Here is a 14,122-nt window from a genome sequence, read left to right as displayed (position 1 = left end):
GCCATAAGAAATAATACTTACCTTTAACCTAAAGGGTGAACATGCAGTTGTATGTTTGTTAGAAGTTCTTTCTATTTCTAGATTTCTATATGTATAAGTGTGTCTGTTGATACATATTTACTGTTTTTCAATGTGTGTTGGGTTCTAATCTCTGTTTTCTCTGAGTGACAGTATCCTCCTCCTGTCGGTTGCTTGCCCTATCATCTTCCTCTTGCGGACACAGTTTTTTAAGACTGAGGTCTGGGGGGGGTGATAGAGGGGGGAGGAGCCAGCCACATTCAAATTTTCTTAAAGTGCCGACTCCTCCAGTACACCATGCTATCCCACACGTTATGACTGCAGTGTCCCCTGCTGCCTTGGAGAAAGGGAATTATCGGTGAGTACCAAATTCCTTATTTTTTTTTTATATTGCATAGAATTTACTTGTTTTAAACTGGTCAGAATTAAGTGACAATTTAAAGTGATAAGCAGAAAATTACAATTTGTCATGCCCCCTCTTTTTTTTTTTTTTTCTTTCAGGCATGGTTGTTTGTAGCCCAAGAACGTCCACAATCATCCGTTTGCAGGGGCTTCCTGCTATTGCAGATTCTGTTGACATTCGACAGTTCTTTTGTGGATTGACTATTCCCAAGGGAGGTGTGTATATCACTGGTGGAAAATTTGGTGAGGCTTTTATTATATTTGCAACCTACGAAGATGCTCGGTGTGCATTATTCCTGTCAGGTCGTCCTCTAAAGAATTCCCAAATTCATCTTTCGCCCAGCAGCGAATCTGAAATGCAGAGTGCAATGGAGGTATACCGTCTAGGTGTGAATAATTCTATGGGTGCTGTCTCTTACCCGGGAACAAATGTTAGCGTTCCTGTCAGTAAGCCTTCATATATATACATACATGGAATGCCCTTAAAAACTACAAAAGTGGATATCCAAGACTTTTTTAAGGGGCTAAAGGTTGTTGACATCTTATTCTTGAAATTTGAAAACGGAATCAGGAATGGAAATGGTATTGTTAAATTTGAAAATAGTACTGATGCTACCGAGGGAATCAAACTTAGCAGTCGGTGCCTTTGTGATTCGTCTGTGACACTCAAAATATCAGATGAGAAAGAGTGGATCAAGAACGGTGGCGGGTTAAACGTTCGGGGAAGGGAGCGCTCTCCATCCCGTTCATCTACCCATCGAAGGAGGAGGTCTCGGTCGAGGTCTAGGTCGAGATCTCGATCCAGAATTAGGAGGGAAAGACCCAGGTCACCATTTATACGTGAATTTTTTGTGCATATTATTAACTTGAGTTACAGAGCTGAGAAAAGGGATATAAAAAAGTTATTTTACAATTCTGACATGAGCGACTCCCGCATTACATTCCTAGTCGACAAAGAGGGTAGACGGACAAGAGAAGCTTTCACAATGTTCACCACAGAAAAAGATTATAAAAGAGCGTTGCGTTTGAACGATGAAACCTTTAAAGGCAATAGAATTAACATATTGCCCATTTCCAAAAGGGATATGTTGCAGTTAATTGAGCGCATGAGAACCCGAGTGTCAAAAGATCACCCAGATTACAAGAAAAAACCGGCCAAGCGAAGCTCTCGAGAAAAGCGGTGCTTGTTTTTGCGGAATTTCCCCTCTGCCATTACAAAAGTTGATGTCCAGAATTTTTTTACTGGCATTTCTGTGAAAGAACATAACATTTCCCTATTGATTGATAATAGCGGATGTGGCCTTGGAGAAGTGTTAGTTAAATTCGCTGATGAAAACGAAGCCTACAAGGCCGAGAAACAAAACCATAAACAGTTTCTAGGGACAGAAATCCTTTTGAGTCGCATCACCGAGGAACAAATGAATGCTTTCGGTAACGTTACCACGAGTAACTCAGAAGATCTGAGCCTCGTTACCCAAGCCGATGACATCGCTGATGTACCATCAGAGTCTGTATCCAAACCAGCTTCAGAGTCTGTATCCAAACCAGCTTCAGAGTCTGTATCCAAACCAGCTTCCAGTATGGCAGTGACATCATCGTCGGACTCTAGTGAAATGACGCCAGCGCTGGATTCCAAGGAGGTAGAGATGCGTTTTGACATCGATGACCCTATTCCATTTTTTATTTCTAAAACGGAAGAGGAGGCACCGGACAGCCTAAAGGCTACAATCGCAGAATCCGTAGAGGCTGTGCAACCTGTGCCTGTTTTGGAGTCCGCAAGTCCTTTGCAGCAGAGTGATCCGGTCAATGAGGGTCCGGGTGAAACAGAATTGTTGGTTCCCAAAGTTGAAAATGGCGGCAATGAAGAATCCAAGCTAGAGGCTGCAAACAATAGAGTGACATTATTGTTTATTAGGAACCTGCCCTGCACTGTTACTGTTGGTGAAATATTGGACTTCTTCATTGGCTACAAAATGAGCTCTGTAAATCTGAAAAATATTGAGAGAGGCATAGCGACTGTGCGTGTGTCAAGCTACTCTGATGCAGTGTCTGCCATAGAATCACTAAACAAGAAAGAGATTGGCAATAAGCAGGTGTATCTCAGCTTATTTTAATTGCTGGTTAAGTTTTCTTGGTAAGTCCCTTGTTTTTTTTTTTTCTCTTAGAAAATAAGTTGTAGTCCCTATTGTGGAATTTGATTTGTTCTGTAAGGAATCCTTTAAGTTTCACTTTGTTGAAGATGTTTAAGAGTAAACGCAAATGAGAAGCAACAGTGTATTTTGTTTTGTTTTTGCATCTAAATCACAGGTTACAGATTAATCTTTTAGTTGCAGAAAGTTTAGAAGCTCTTACTAAAAATTTGGTGCTGGAATATATTCCTATAAGTATAGTATAGATCTTTATAGTAATACCTTAAAAACCTATTGAGTGAAGTTATCCATCACAGATTTTAGAATCCAAATCTGTATTATCCATTCAAAAAATGATCTCTTGCTATGCGTATATACATGTATAAAAGTACCCAATGAGAATGAGTCTATACAATCATTTTGACTGCAGAGTACAAGCTTTCGTTCTTTGGTATTCTTGGACAGACTTCTGCTGTGCATAGTACAGTCTAAAGGTGGCCATACACTAGGGTGACTTCCCCCGAGGTAGAATTCGCCTGCAATCCCCCTTGAACTGCCCGGTAAACCTCCCGGGTGGCAGGACTACATATGATACACCATATGAAGTTCTTTTGCATACAAAGTATTGTATGCCAGCCGGAGGCTTGGCAATGCAATATATCTATAGCATATTCAGGCTCTGATATGATCACGGAACCGCGCGTCGCATCGAACCTGATGTCAAAAACATGCGATTCTGACACTTTGCACCAGATTCTGGTGCGAAATCGGATGAAATGTGACCAAATTGCCGTGCAACCGCCCTAGTGTATGGGTACCTTAGCATCTTGTTCACAATGTTATTACTGCAATCTGTTCTGACAACTGTCAATGCTACTAGTTAAAAGCACTGTTGATCTAAACTGCTTTATGTAAAATATAGTTGCTGAGAATAATCAATATAAATCATAAGTAAACCTATGGAAGTTTTTTTTTTTCTGTTATTGCCTACGGTTCTGTTTTTATTTTTTATTCTTCCCTTTCTAATAACCCTAATGGCTGCATCAAACCTCATTTGCTACAGAGATAGGATCCCCATGTTTAGCACTCATTTTGTTCAGTAAAAACACATCTATGCTCTTGTGCACACTAGGCGAATAATACCCCTTTTACACTGCCACAAATATCCTTGGTTATTCAAATCAAATTTATTTGTCACATACAAGGTCATACATAGTACAATATGTAGTGAAATGCTTATACAACTGTCCTACATTACGTTAGGGTAGTAGATCGGCTGAGGAATAGTGTAGAGAGAGAGAGAGATTGTGTGGGGTAGGTCTAGTAGAAGGAAGGAAAGTCTTGTTACTAGGAGGTCTGGTTGAGGGCTCTAATGGCCTGCGGGACGAAGCTTCTTCTCATTCGTTCTGTGTTTTCCTTCAATGAGCAGTAGCGTTTCCCTGATCGCAATAGGGAGAAGAGTCCATTGTTCATTATCTTCCTGGCTTTGGTCCAGCATCGCTTGCTGTTTATAGTGTCCATGAGAATAGTCTAAAGTCCTTCAGCCGTCTAAGATGATAAAGACATTACCGGGCCTTTTTTGCCAGGGAGTTGGCATGGCAGGACCATGTCGGGTCCTGCCTGATGTAGACACCTAGGTACCTGAAACGGTCTACTCTCTCCACTGGGGTCCTGTTGATGGTCAGTGGCTGGTAGTTTTTCTCCTGCTTTGTGCTGAAGTCCACTATTAGTTCCTTAGTTTTTCTGATGTTCAGATTGTTGACGTTGCACCAAGAGTGGTTGCTAACCTCCTCTAGGTAGGCTGTCTCATCGTTGTTATTGTACGTGAACGCACAGCATCCTGGGATATTGTGCAGTGTTAAAGCATGCTTTTGAGATCACACGTTGAGCGGCGCAACATTTCAACCTAGGTAGCAAGCAGGGTACAAAGTCCTGAGTGCAAACTGGCAATGCAGTGTGAAAGGATTATACATGTTAGTTTTTGTAGGAGGCCTATACAAAACCGATGCAACAATAACTAACATGTAATACACTGTGCACATTTTTTAAATCATTCTGGGTAAATCTTTGGGGCAGATTTAAATGTTTGATCGCACCCAATCTGCCGTCTAAAGTGATGGGAAGTTGTGGGTCGATATTGAAATTGCTGTTTTTCACGAGTATCGTGCCCATTAAGGTTGGGTTTAGGTGTTCATACCGACTAAACACAACCAAGCTAATGGGCACGATGTGAAAAGGCCTGTGTTCTCAAATGGTTGACTTTTCATGCACTTCAGCCCAGCACCCAACTGAAATGATGGCACTGGCAGCCATATGCGCCCGAATGGAGCTACAATTGAATAGGAGCCAACGCAAAAAGCTTCAAATCTTGCCCTATTTTTATTTGTAAATTTAATAAAGCCATTTAACATAATATTGGAATAGCCAATATCCAAGTTTATTTTAATGTCATATTTTTTTTTAATATTCATAATATTTAGTATATGATTGCTTTAGTTGCATTTAACAATTTTAGGCGACTACACCTGATCTGTTTGGACACTGTTGAATTGAATAGCGCCCAGGGTGTCCTGTCACTTAAGAGGGGAGATTGGTTGCACAGTTGGCTTGATAAACAGTTGTATCCCCCCAAAGTATACTCTGAAGGGGAGAAAATGAGTGTGTTAAATGTGGGAGATTAAAAAGCATCTTTCCTGACACTATTATTAGATCCAATGTTACCCAATTATAATTGCAGCTTCCTTCAACATAACAAGTGTAGTGCGTGTGGATGGAAGATGGCATGCCTGATACTTCACAGCTGATGGTTAAAGAAAACACCAGTCCAATAGTGGGTCCTGTTGTAGCCCTGGAATATTATTTTTTCAAAGTTATTCTATGAGTATCCATAAATGTCCCAGTAGTGTACTCCTCATTCCTTTCCTGTTTGTATGAACAGCTGACTAGCATATACATGTATGCTATACTTTTCCTGGTGGGAACCAATACTTACATGAGGGCAATATATATTTTCAAAACCATTGAAACATGCCTATTCATAAAAATAAGTGCAGTGAATATTTCTTCTTGAATTTCTGAAACAAATAATACTTGTATAGCCTTTCCCGGGTGTAATTTTAGTTTGGAATGAGTTTTCCAAGTATTGGAATAACCTATATAATAGTATAGGTTAATTTAAAATATCAAACACACTTTTCAGTGTTCGAGGCAGTGGTCCTCAGTCAGACACAATGGTTTAGATCAGGCTATCCCAACCACGGTCCTCAAGGCACACCAACAGTGCAGGTTTTAGTGATATCCAGGCTTGAGCACAGGTGACTTAATTAGTACCTTAGTGATTCTGATTAAACCATCTGTGCTGAAGCCTGGATATCACTAAAACCTGCGCTGTTGGTGTGCCTTGAGGACAGGGGTTGGGAAAGCCTGGTCTAGATTGAGAACCATTGCGCATCACCTCACATTCACTCTGAAAGGGTTTCTCCACTGTTTTTTTCCTTTGCCTTCTAGTCACCCATAGCGCTCTGCCCAAGCATTGCTCAATTTACAGTGAATTTTGATCATTTATTGTAGTCCCAGGTCTACATGCGTTTAGACTGGTTTGTAGTCTATTGGGCATATAGGGGGCAAGTCAATTGTTTAATGGATGCTCATAATTGCATTTTAGACAGGGTGGTATGCCAATTTTTTGGGTGCCCATTGTTTTATTGAGCTCAGAAGTGCCAGTTTTAGCTGTTCAAAGTTCTGCCCGTAACGTGGTCACTCAGACACATCGCACATTGCTTGCAGCTCGGATGGGTTACAGAAGAAATGTCCACATGCATGTCCATACAACAGGATAACGGAGTTGTCGTCATACTGCCTACTTATACTTTGCAGCATATGCCTACTACAAGAAATATATTGGCCTCTAATGTATATCTTCTAGTAGCTTTATGCTTAGGATACCTAATTATTAAACTTGTAAGATTTGTACATATTGGGCTGGATTGAATGATTTTGCTTCGGCTGCCTCTAGAGGGGGCCAAACTGAGCTATTCAAATATAGCTCAGCTCGGGCACGTATGGCTGCCGGTGCCAACATTTCCGATCGAACACCCCGTGGGTGGTGAGCTGAAATGCATGAAGTCACCCCTTTGGGTGCACAAATGGGATTTTTAGCATTGCACTAATTAGGTTGGCGTGTTTCACTGTTATGCGCGCATAAACCTGACCTTAATGGGCACAGTATATTCAATAAAAACAGCAATTTGAATATGTCCCTGCGAGCTCCCGTCACTTTAGACCGGAGACCAGGCGTGATTAATCATTTGAATCTGGCCCATAGTGTTTTCCTGATGGCAATAGGCCCAAAGGTAAGGGAGAATTATCCTTGTGTTATTCAGAAGATACTTTCAAGAGGTTGAACGATGAAAAGATTTGCTCAGAAATGAAAATTAGTTTTCACTTCGGAGCGAAACCTGGTGGCATCTTATTTGGCTAAAAGGTAAATAAAACGTGTTAATAAAACCTCTTTGAGACAACATGACTGCAGGTGGAGACTGGGAAGGCGTGATTAAGGAGAATTTCGCTGGAGTTCGCCGGATCAACGTAACCTGTTTTCAGAAGCAACTACATGTAGAAAGGTGATGCTGACATGGAGCTTCGGTGGACAGATGTCAACAGAAGGAACCTTCCTCAGCATTATCTCATCTGTGCCTTGTAAGTATTCATCTCTGCCAGTAATGTCCCTTTCTGAGTACAATCCATGGAAGTCTTTGATTGGTATTGCTCCCTTTTTTTTTTTTTTTTTTTATGTTTCAACATTTATAAAAGATCTGGAACAGACCTGGACTATTTTCTTTTTAGTATGGATGTAAAATGCGTGAGCTTTATGAACTTTTCAAAAGTGGTTATCATGTAATTTATTAAATTGTTGCATGCGTCCCCTGTTGTGCCTCTATAGCAAGGGGTAGCTATTCAATTGTTGCCCGGCCAAGACCTCCACTAGCACTTTATGCACCTGCGTCTAACCCTGTCTAAAGTTCCCATTTTGGCGTGTTATAGTCCAGGTCTGGGGGCCCAAACTACAGACTTTAATCACTGTTTTTCTTGCACTTCCGGAAGCTGTAAGAAAGTGTGCTGCTGGTAATACTATTAATTGCTATAGATGCCCAAAAGGGAGTGTAGGAATCCATTGCATTCGCACCAATGAGTATTCTTTTTATGGGGTGTTTTCACAAATTCTGTCCTCAAGGACCCCAATAAAACATGCATTCCTGGTCACCTGTCAGGTTCACAATTGTAATCATTATTCACTGACACATTTTAAAAGATCTTCAGTGGAGCGGAATTTCACTTGTGATTCTGTGAGGAGACCTGGAAAACTTGCACTGATAGAGGTTGTTGAGGACGGAGTTTGGGAACCACTAGAACTCCTACTGTTCTCTTGATAACACTAATAAGACTAGGTGGGAAAAAAGTTATGAGTTTTCTGCATTGGAGAATACATGTAAAAATATATATCACCTATTCAACACAGGCCTTCTGTACTCTAGACAGATTAGTGTTCTCAAGGAGCCAGTATGAGCTCTAAGGCCAGTGATGGAGAGCCATGGCACTCCAGCTGTTGAACTACACATCCTAGCATGGCCTGCAAAAGGTTTGCTATTTGGCCATGCTAAAACTGTTGCAGAGCATACTGGGGTGTGTAGTTCTACAGCTGTAGTGCTAAGGTTCTCCATCACTATATAGACTTATCAATTTTTCCCATCCAGGCTTGTATACATAGCACTAGTTTGACATGCCGCTCTTAAATCAAGGACACTACAGTTCTGCTGTCTAATTTTAGAAGCCTCTTATTTTAGTTCGGTGAAACAGTCGGTGGCTGTTTAAGTAACGGGCACTGTACTGTTTAGTCACTTTGGCAATCTTTAGTATCCATCCAGCTCTGAATTCCTAAGTGAAACATGTCCAAGTGTAGCAATTGTTTTCTGTGATTAAAAACTTTCTTGTGGAAAATGCTGGTAGTATATTCCGTACATGCGTAGATTCCCATATGATGATTAACTGGTCTTTTTAAATCAGAAAGTGACATTAGTTTTGTCTGAGAATGTAGAAGATAGTTTTACACTACGTTCTTAGAGGCTATGCTGCTAACATTGTATTTTCTATAGTGTTAGCCTGCCATAAGAATGCATTAACACTAGTCTATAGAGAAACCTTTGCAAATGATGCAGACCTTTGAACCCATAGAAGTAGCTCTTGTACATTTTACATATTACTGATATGCATGCAACAAATGACAATAGGTAAATTAACCATACTGTTCTAGTAGTGCAGTTCCAGAGGCATTGTGGGGGAGTTTCAGTTTGTAGTTTCTGATTAAATGTTTTGGAGCTATTCCTTAATCTGCATAACCGGTCCTTTGCCTGCGCAGGAATGCCCTGGATAGCTGTGTTATGTATCTTCTCCCAAGTACTAGGTGCTCTGTATTGATTTTATTTATTAAGTTTCTTATATAGCGCATACATATTCTGCAGAGCTTTACTTCTCTGTTCTTTGAACATTTACATCAGTCCCTGCCCCAGTGGAGCTTACTATCTATATTCCCTACCACATGTAAATGTACAGACATTCTAGGGTTAATTTGTTGGGAGCCAATTAGCCTACCAGTATATTTTTGGATTGTGGGAGGAACCCTACGCAAGTACGGGGAGTATATACAAACGCTGCGCAGTTAGGACTATGGTGGGAATTGAACCCATGACCTCAGTGCTGTGAGGCAGTAATGTTAACCATTACACCATCTGTACTGCCCAAAAACTATTTACAGCGCATCTGGCACTCCTGGCCAGCCCCAAAGCATCATAATCCTGCGCTAATTTCCAGGACTAGCCATATTAAACTGCAGATCTTGAGCCAAGTGCGAGGCATGAAGGTGCATTAATTGCGGTTCACTGCTTGATCTTCTGGAGGTCGCTGGCAGAAATCCACCCATAGTGCAACCTCAGGGCTAGTTTCTGACAGTAATTAAATTCCTATACATTTTAAATCTCCCTCATGGTCTCTTAATGTGCACAAACTTGATATATCTAAAAATAGAGAGCAATCTAATAATATATATTTTGTACCCGTTTAATTGTTAGTGTTAAGCCATTTTCTTTTCCTAAAGATATTTGGTTGATTTTATTAAAACGCCTGGTTTTTCATGTAGCTATAACTTTATAATTGCAAACAACCACATTAATCAAACAAGAATGGGCTTTAGCACACAGAGATGAGAGGGTCCTACTTTCAGAGTTATTTAAATATAAAATATCTGAAATAACTTGCTTCTACTACCATAACAGAATTTTGCCTAGATCAGGGATGGCCAGTAAGTGTCCCTTTGGCTGCTGTGGGGCTACACCTGCCTTTGGAAGGAAATGCTGGGATATGTAGATGAATCGCAGATGGGAGGCTGCTTATTGCCCCCCTGATCTAGATGAATCGAAGTGAAAGTCTTGCAACGATTTACTATGTTTACTTAAATATGTCTAGGTCAGCATATTATAGATGTTGCTGTAAGTCACCATTATAAGGTCTGCTTTTGGATGACCTCCCTCTTTCTCAGTCAGTTTGAAGGGGGGTTGTCCAAAACTGTGAAACACTTTTTGTGGACGGAGCTTACAGTATATAAAACTTGATGATGTGTAGGAGAGGATTAGCTGTTCTCCTAGATTTAGAGAGTGAAAGAGGATCTGTTCAAAAGTCCATGGAGTCCGTCCACACGTCGGGTCTCCCTCCTCCTGTTGTGCAGATGCTGATGGCAGTGGAGCGCAAGGATTGAACTGCGAGGTGATCTGGAGCATCAATCGATTGATTCTACGTGTGTACCCCGCTCTCCAGCTTCAATGTCATGGATCTAGCCCAGCAGCTTCGTTAAAATATTAAAGTTCTTATATGTTTTTCTTTTTTTTTTTTACGTCCGTGTCTGATTTTTCTTTTTGGTATTTAAAATTTGTATTTTCATAAATATTCCTTACTTATTGCAAAATTTGAAAATAAGACTAATGGAGCCCATACACGGTCCGTTGTGTACGGCTCCGTTCTGTACTATGTGATGCGCGCTCCCGCGCATCACATAGTACGGTACAAAAAGTATGTGCGGCACATACTTTTTGTACTAGGTACACATCGGATCGCAGTGCATGCACCAGGGATGCAATCCGATCTGATGTGTACTATTGAAGTCCCAAACGGATCTGTTAAACGGACCGTGTATGGGCTGCTTAATGGAGTTGTTAAACTAGACCAATGTGTACACAACCTTTCTTTTTAATATAAACTTTCTCCTGCATCAACCAGTTTTAACTCTGCAAAAGTTCCTGCTAATTAAATTGTCAGCTCCTCAGTTTGCTTAGCTCAAATCTATCATTTTGATGTTAATGCCTTAAACATCCTATGCCTAATATTGTGTGTTTTTGGTTGTGGCTTTAGTAAATTCATCTAAAATTTTGCTTGCTATGCAACCCACCCTGATTGACCTAAAGCTCTGCAAATGTTAACAATTCCCCCAAAAAATCTTTATTTTTTTATTTGGTACTTATGTAGTATCTGGGCGCCCGATTTTGTGATTGTATGCCTTACCTTAAGGCATACAATCAGATGCGATTCAATGCGATTTTCGTCAAAATCGCATCCGATATCGCATGCCATGCGATTCGATTTTGCATAGGATTCAATGTTAACAAGGTCCTGTTCATTTCCCCACTATCCAAGTGGGCATAGAGTTGATTTTATATAGCGTGGTGAGCGCAGCTAGCCACCGAGCCCGAAGCGTGGCGAGCGCACGCCGAAAACATTTTAAGTAATCCGCGGCCCCTCGCAGGGCTCGCCACGCTTTATAAAATCAACTCTATGCCCACTTGGATAGTGGGGAAATGAACAGAACTATGTTAACATTGAATCCGTTGGAAAATCGCATCGGATCGGATGCGATTTTTCCGACCCGATTTTAAAATAGGGCGCCCAGATACTACATAAGTACCTCTTTTATTTTTTAATACAGAACACCTAAAATGTTATCATTATTCATTAGAGACACACATTCTTTGAAATTAGTTTATTATATTTAAATTAAAGCAAACAACATGTTTTTTGTTTGTTTTATTCATTTTAGTGACCTAAAGTATGTAGGAATTACTCCTACAAAACAGCACTTGCGCTTATGTTTGAGCTGCCAGGTCTTGTGGTTAAACGTATTGTGGGTATTTGCTTATGGAGGGGCAAAAAATAGACCGGCGCTTGCTTGGGGGATGGTGGGGAGGCAAAGGGGGGAGGGATGGAGGTTGAGAGACAATGGAGATGGAAAAGTAAAAAGAAAGATATAGATGAATTAAAAATAAATGAAAATGAAATGAAATAAAATAATAATAATAAAAAATATAAATATAATAAAGAATAAGTGCAAATAACCAAATGAAAATGGAAATAAAAATGAAAAAATGGCGATAATGTTTTACAGCCCCTTTGAGATATTTGGAAAGTCCCAGTGGTTAACCTGTACTGTGCTAACTCTTATCTAAAGTACCTAGAGTCCGTTATAGGAGCTCCCGTGGACAGCAAAATGTAGCAGCGGCAATGCGCTGTTTGTTGTTTTCAGCGTGTCCGGGCTTCGGCGGGTGACGTCACCGTCTCTCCGGCGGCTTTGTATAGGTAGCGAGACAGCGTCTGACAGGTCTTCTCCTTCTCTGGGGGATCTTTTACAGCGGTCCAACGCGTTTCACGTCACTAGGACGCTTTCAAGGAAGGATCCTTGAAAAAGCGTCCTAGTGACGTGAAACACGTTGGACCGCTGTAAAAGATCCCCCAGAGAAGGAGAAGACCTGTCAGACGCTGTCTCGCTATCTAAACAAAGCTGCCGGAGAGACGGTGACGTCACCCGCCGAAGCCCGGACACGCTGAAAACAACAAACAGCGCATTGCCGCTGCTACATTTTGCTGTCCACGGGAGCTCCTATAACGGACTCTAGGTACTTTAGATAAGAGTTAGCACAGTACAGGTTAACCACTGGGACTTTCCAAATATCTCAAAGGGGCTGTAAAACATTATCGCCATTTTTTCATTTTTATTTTATTTTTATTTTCATTTGGTTATTTGCACTTATTCTTTATATTTATATTTTTTATTATTCTTATTTTATTTCATTTCATTTTCATTTATTTTTAATTCATCTATATCTTTCTTTTTACTTTTCCATCTCCATTGTCTCTCAACCTCCATCCCTCCCCCCTTTGCCTCCCCACCATCCTCCAAGCAAGCGCCGGTCTATTTTTTGCCCCTCCATAAGCAAATACCCACAATACATTTTAGTGACCTGTCTGTTCATTTAATGTTGAAAATGCAATAAGAAGTCTTAATTGTCCATAATCTTAAAGTGGAATTGGTCCAAGCACAGTTATTGCTGCTAACTTTGTAAAGAATGATTATGCCATGAACACAAGTGAATGTTAATGAAAAAAAAAAAAAAAATTATATATATATATATATATATATATATATATATATATATATATATATATATATATATATATATATATATATATATATATATATAATCTCAATAAGTTCATGGTATGAATATACAGTGAGTGCAGGCATTATCCTTTTAGTTATATAGCTCCACAATGGATCCCCAGTTACAGAGCACATAAACCAGCAAAACTAGAAAATTGTGACTAAAGCCCCGTACCCAGGGAGCGATGCCACACCCGTGCTGTGTGAGGTCCTTAAGCACCGATCACTCTGCCCACAAGCGATGCACCCGCAATGTGCGCTGAGCAGTGGTTGCTAGGCAAAACACTGCAATCGAGTAGGATAGTTAGTGCATGCGATGGCGATGTGTGGGACTGCACATTGCCATCACATGGGGCATACACACAGAGCGATCCGTACTTCATTTCTAAGTGATCTGGTCAGATTGCTTAGAAATGGGGCTTAATTCTCCCCGTATGTATACCTCATTACAGTCTATGACAATATAGGATGAGTACAATCTGTACTCGTCCTATATTGTCTTGGACTGTAATGAGGTATACATACGGGGAGAATTAAGCATAAACATATCCATGAGCAGAGGACACCTAAATAAATATTGGGGTGGCAGAAAGCCACAGGATGTGGTGCCTTCAAAGGGGGTATGGAGTAATAGATTGTTTAAATAAGAGAAGTAAAAGGCACTTAAGGGAAGGGGGCTCTGTTCGTAAAAGCTTACACATGGGTGATTCAGGGTCCCCAGCGTCCAAATCGAATAGAATGTGATACTGAGAATCGCACATGTACAGCCACATCCAATCCTGATGTGCGGCATCGGGATCAAAAGCAGAAATAGACTGTGCAGGCAAGTCTTTCTGCTATATCGAAAGAAGGGCCATGCTGCTCAATACAGCATGGTTCCCAAAACCCCTCCTTTTGCTGCCCCTGCCAGAAGCTGGGGTTTTGTGAGAAGCAAAGCTGTGATGAAGCTGGAAGCCCAATCAGCATTATATTGCCGTTTTTGATTTGGTGATGCTGCTGCTTCTCAAACACCTTCCAATTCTAAACATGTGTGGCT

General features: G+C 40.7%; 1 protein-coding gene across 2 annotated transcripts in view; it reads left to right on the top strand.

The window, feature by feature from the left end:
• The window catches only part of LOC146080133 (RNA-binding protein 12B-like), a 34,061-nt gene that overhangs the window by 17,412 nt on the left and 2,527 nt on the right, over positions 1-14,122 (top strand). Inside the window, exon 2 of one of the 2 annotated variants that reach the window (XR_014474828.1) lies at positions 520-636. Coding sequence is in view for 1 of the 2 variants with exons in the window: in XM_083187058.1 (XP_083043184.1) it covers positions 520-2,534 (2,015 nt within the window). In the remaining variant the exon portion in view is untranslated. Of the gene's footprint in view, positions 1-519; positions 2,555-14,122 lie in introns of both variants that reach the window. The other variant, XM_083187058.1, reaches the window with a different exon arrangement.

This window comes from Crinia signifera, chromosome 5 (assembly GCF_055691185.1).
Source record: "Crinia signifera chromosome 5, ASM5569118v1, whole genome shotgun sequence".
NCBI classification, from domain to species: domain Eukaryota; kingdom Metazoa; phylum Chordata; class Amphibia; order Anura; family Myobatrachidae; genus Crinia; species Crinia signifera.
This window is presented reverse-complemented; position numbering and strand designations above follow the sequence as displayed.